The 1,289-nt window shown below is 39.8% G+C and overlaps 1 protein-coding gene across 1 annotated transcript; it reads right to left on the bottom strand.

Moving 5' to 3' along the window:
• Nucleotides 1-129: 129 nt before the first annotated feature.
• Nucleotides 130-1,139, bottom strand: LOC112079903 (trace amine-associated receptor 13c-like; the record flags this gene model as incomplete). Its single annotated transcript, XM_024145712.2, has 1 exon — nucleotides 130-1,139. A coding segment is annotated over exon 1 (966 nt), but the record flags the coding sequence as incomplete, so codon positions are not given.
• Between the last annotated feature and the right edge of the window lie 150 nt (nucleotides 1,140-1,289).

Genomic DNA, 1,289 nt, shown 5'->3' with positions numbered 1-1,289 from the left:
CTTGGTGAAGTTTGCCGCCCCCAAATGAGCCACTAGACTCGAGCAGGCAATTCCAGACTCGGGGGCCTGATTGGTGTCACACTTTTCCCCCGCATCCCTCGCAAACACAGGTAATATGAACAATGGTACTATGAACGCTGAACGCCTTAAGTTCAGAGTTAAAATATGTTTAGCCGTCACTTTGAACCATGGATAAAAGAAAGCATAAATTATTGGATTAATTAAGGAATTAACAAGAGGCAGAAAGCCGATGATAACTGACAATAAATTGACAATTAAAAAAGAAAAAAAGAAAACAAATAGAAATGGAATCCAACAACAGAAATAGTTGAMAAYAACAATAGCTAGAGTTTTTGTTGCTTTTCTCTCAGACTTATTTGCCCGTACAGTTTTAACACCAGACACACTGGCAGCCTCTTTAGAAAATACATTTCTGGCCTGTGATCTGGCCACCACAAAGATTTTCATATAAAGTGTTATAATAATAGAGCATGGGACAATCATTGTAATTACAAGGTCAATAATATTAACCCAGATTGACCCTTCAGCAATAAAACATTCATTTAAACACCTACTGGGTACCTGTACATTTACAAAGTTTTTTATAATAGTAGCACGGTATATGATACAACAACACCAGGTAATGGATATACAACAGAGAGTTCCTGTTATTGTTATTTTAGAGTGGTACAATAAGGGATCACACACAGCAACATAGCGGTCAATAGATATCAAGACCAAATTTCCCAGAGATAAAGAAGTACATAAAAAAGTAACGTAGATCTGAAACACACAGAAATATTCCCCAAATCCCCAGCATGGTTCCATTATTGCTACAGTCACTACTGGTATCACAATCAGTCCCACCAGGAGATCTGACACAGCCAGAGAGAGGATGAGCAGGTTGGTTGGAGTGTGGAGCTGCTTGAAGTGAGAGATGGAGATGATCACCAGTACGTTCAAAAATACTGTAACTGCTGAAATCAACGACAAGAAGATGTACAGTGTTATGTAGATAGATGTCGATAGCAAAGCCTTTCTGCAAGAAGAATTTCTGTCTTGAAAACAGTATTGAACATCTTCATGTTTCTCCATTTGTAATAAAATGTAAAAATGCTGAGGTTCTTCTCCTGCTTGGTCCTGTGTGTGACCCTGTCAGGTCCGCCTTCTGACAAACTCTGAGCTCTGCCTCTCTATTTATCCCTGAGTTACTGACAGAAACTCCCCTCCGCAGAGTCTCTCTGCACACACACACACACACACACACACACACACACACACACACACAC

The sequence above is a fragment of the Salvelinus sp. IW2-2015 genome, unplaced genomic scaffold (genome assembly GCF_002910315.2).
Source record: "Salvelinus sp. IW2-2015 unplaced genomic scaffold, ASM291031v2 Un_scaffold10210, whole genome shotgun sequence".
In the NCBI taxonomy this organism is placed as follows: Eukaryota; Metazoa; Chordata; class Actinopteri; order Salmoniformes; family Salmonidae; genus Salvelinus; species Salvelinus sp. IW2-2015.
This window is presented reverse-complemented; position numbering and strand designations above follow the sequence as displayed.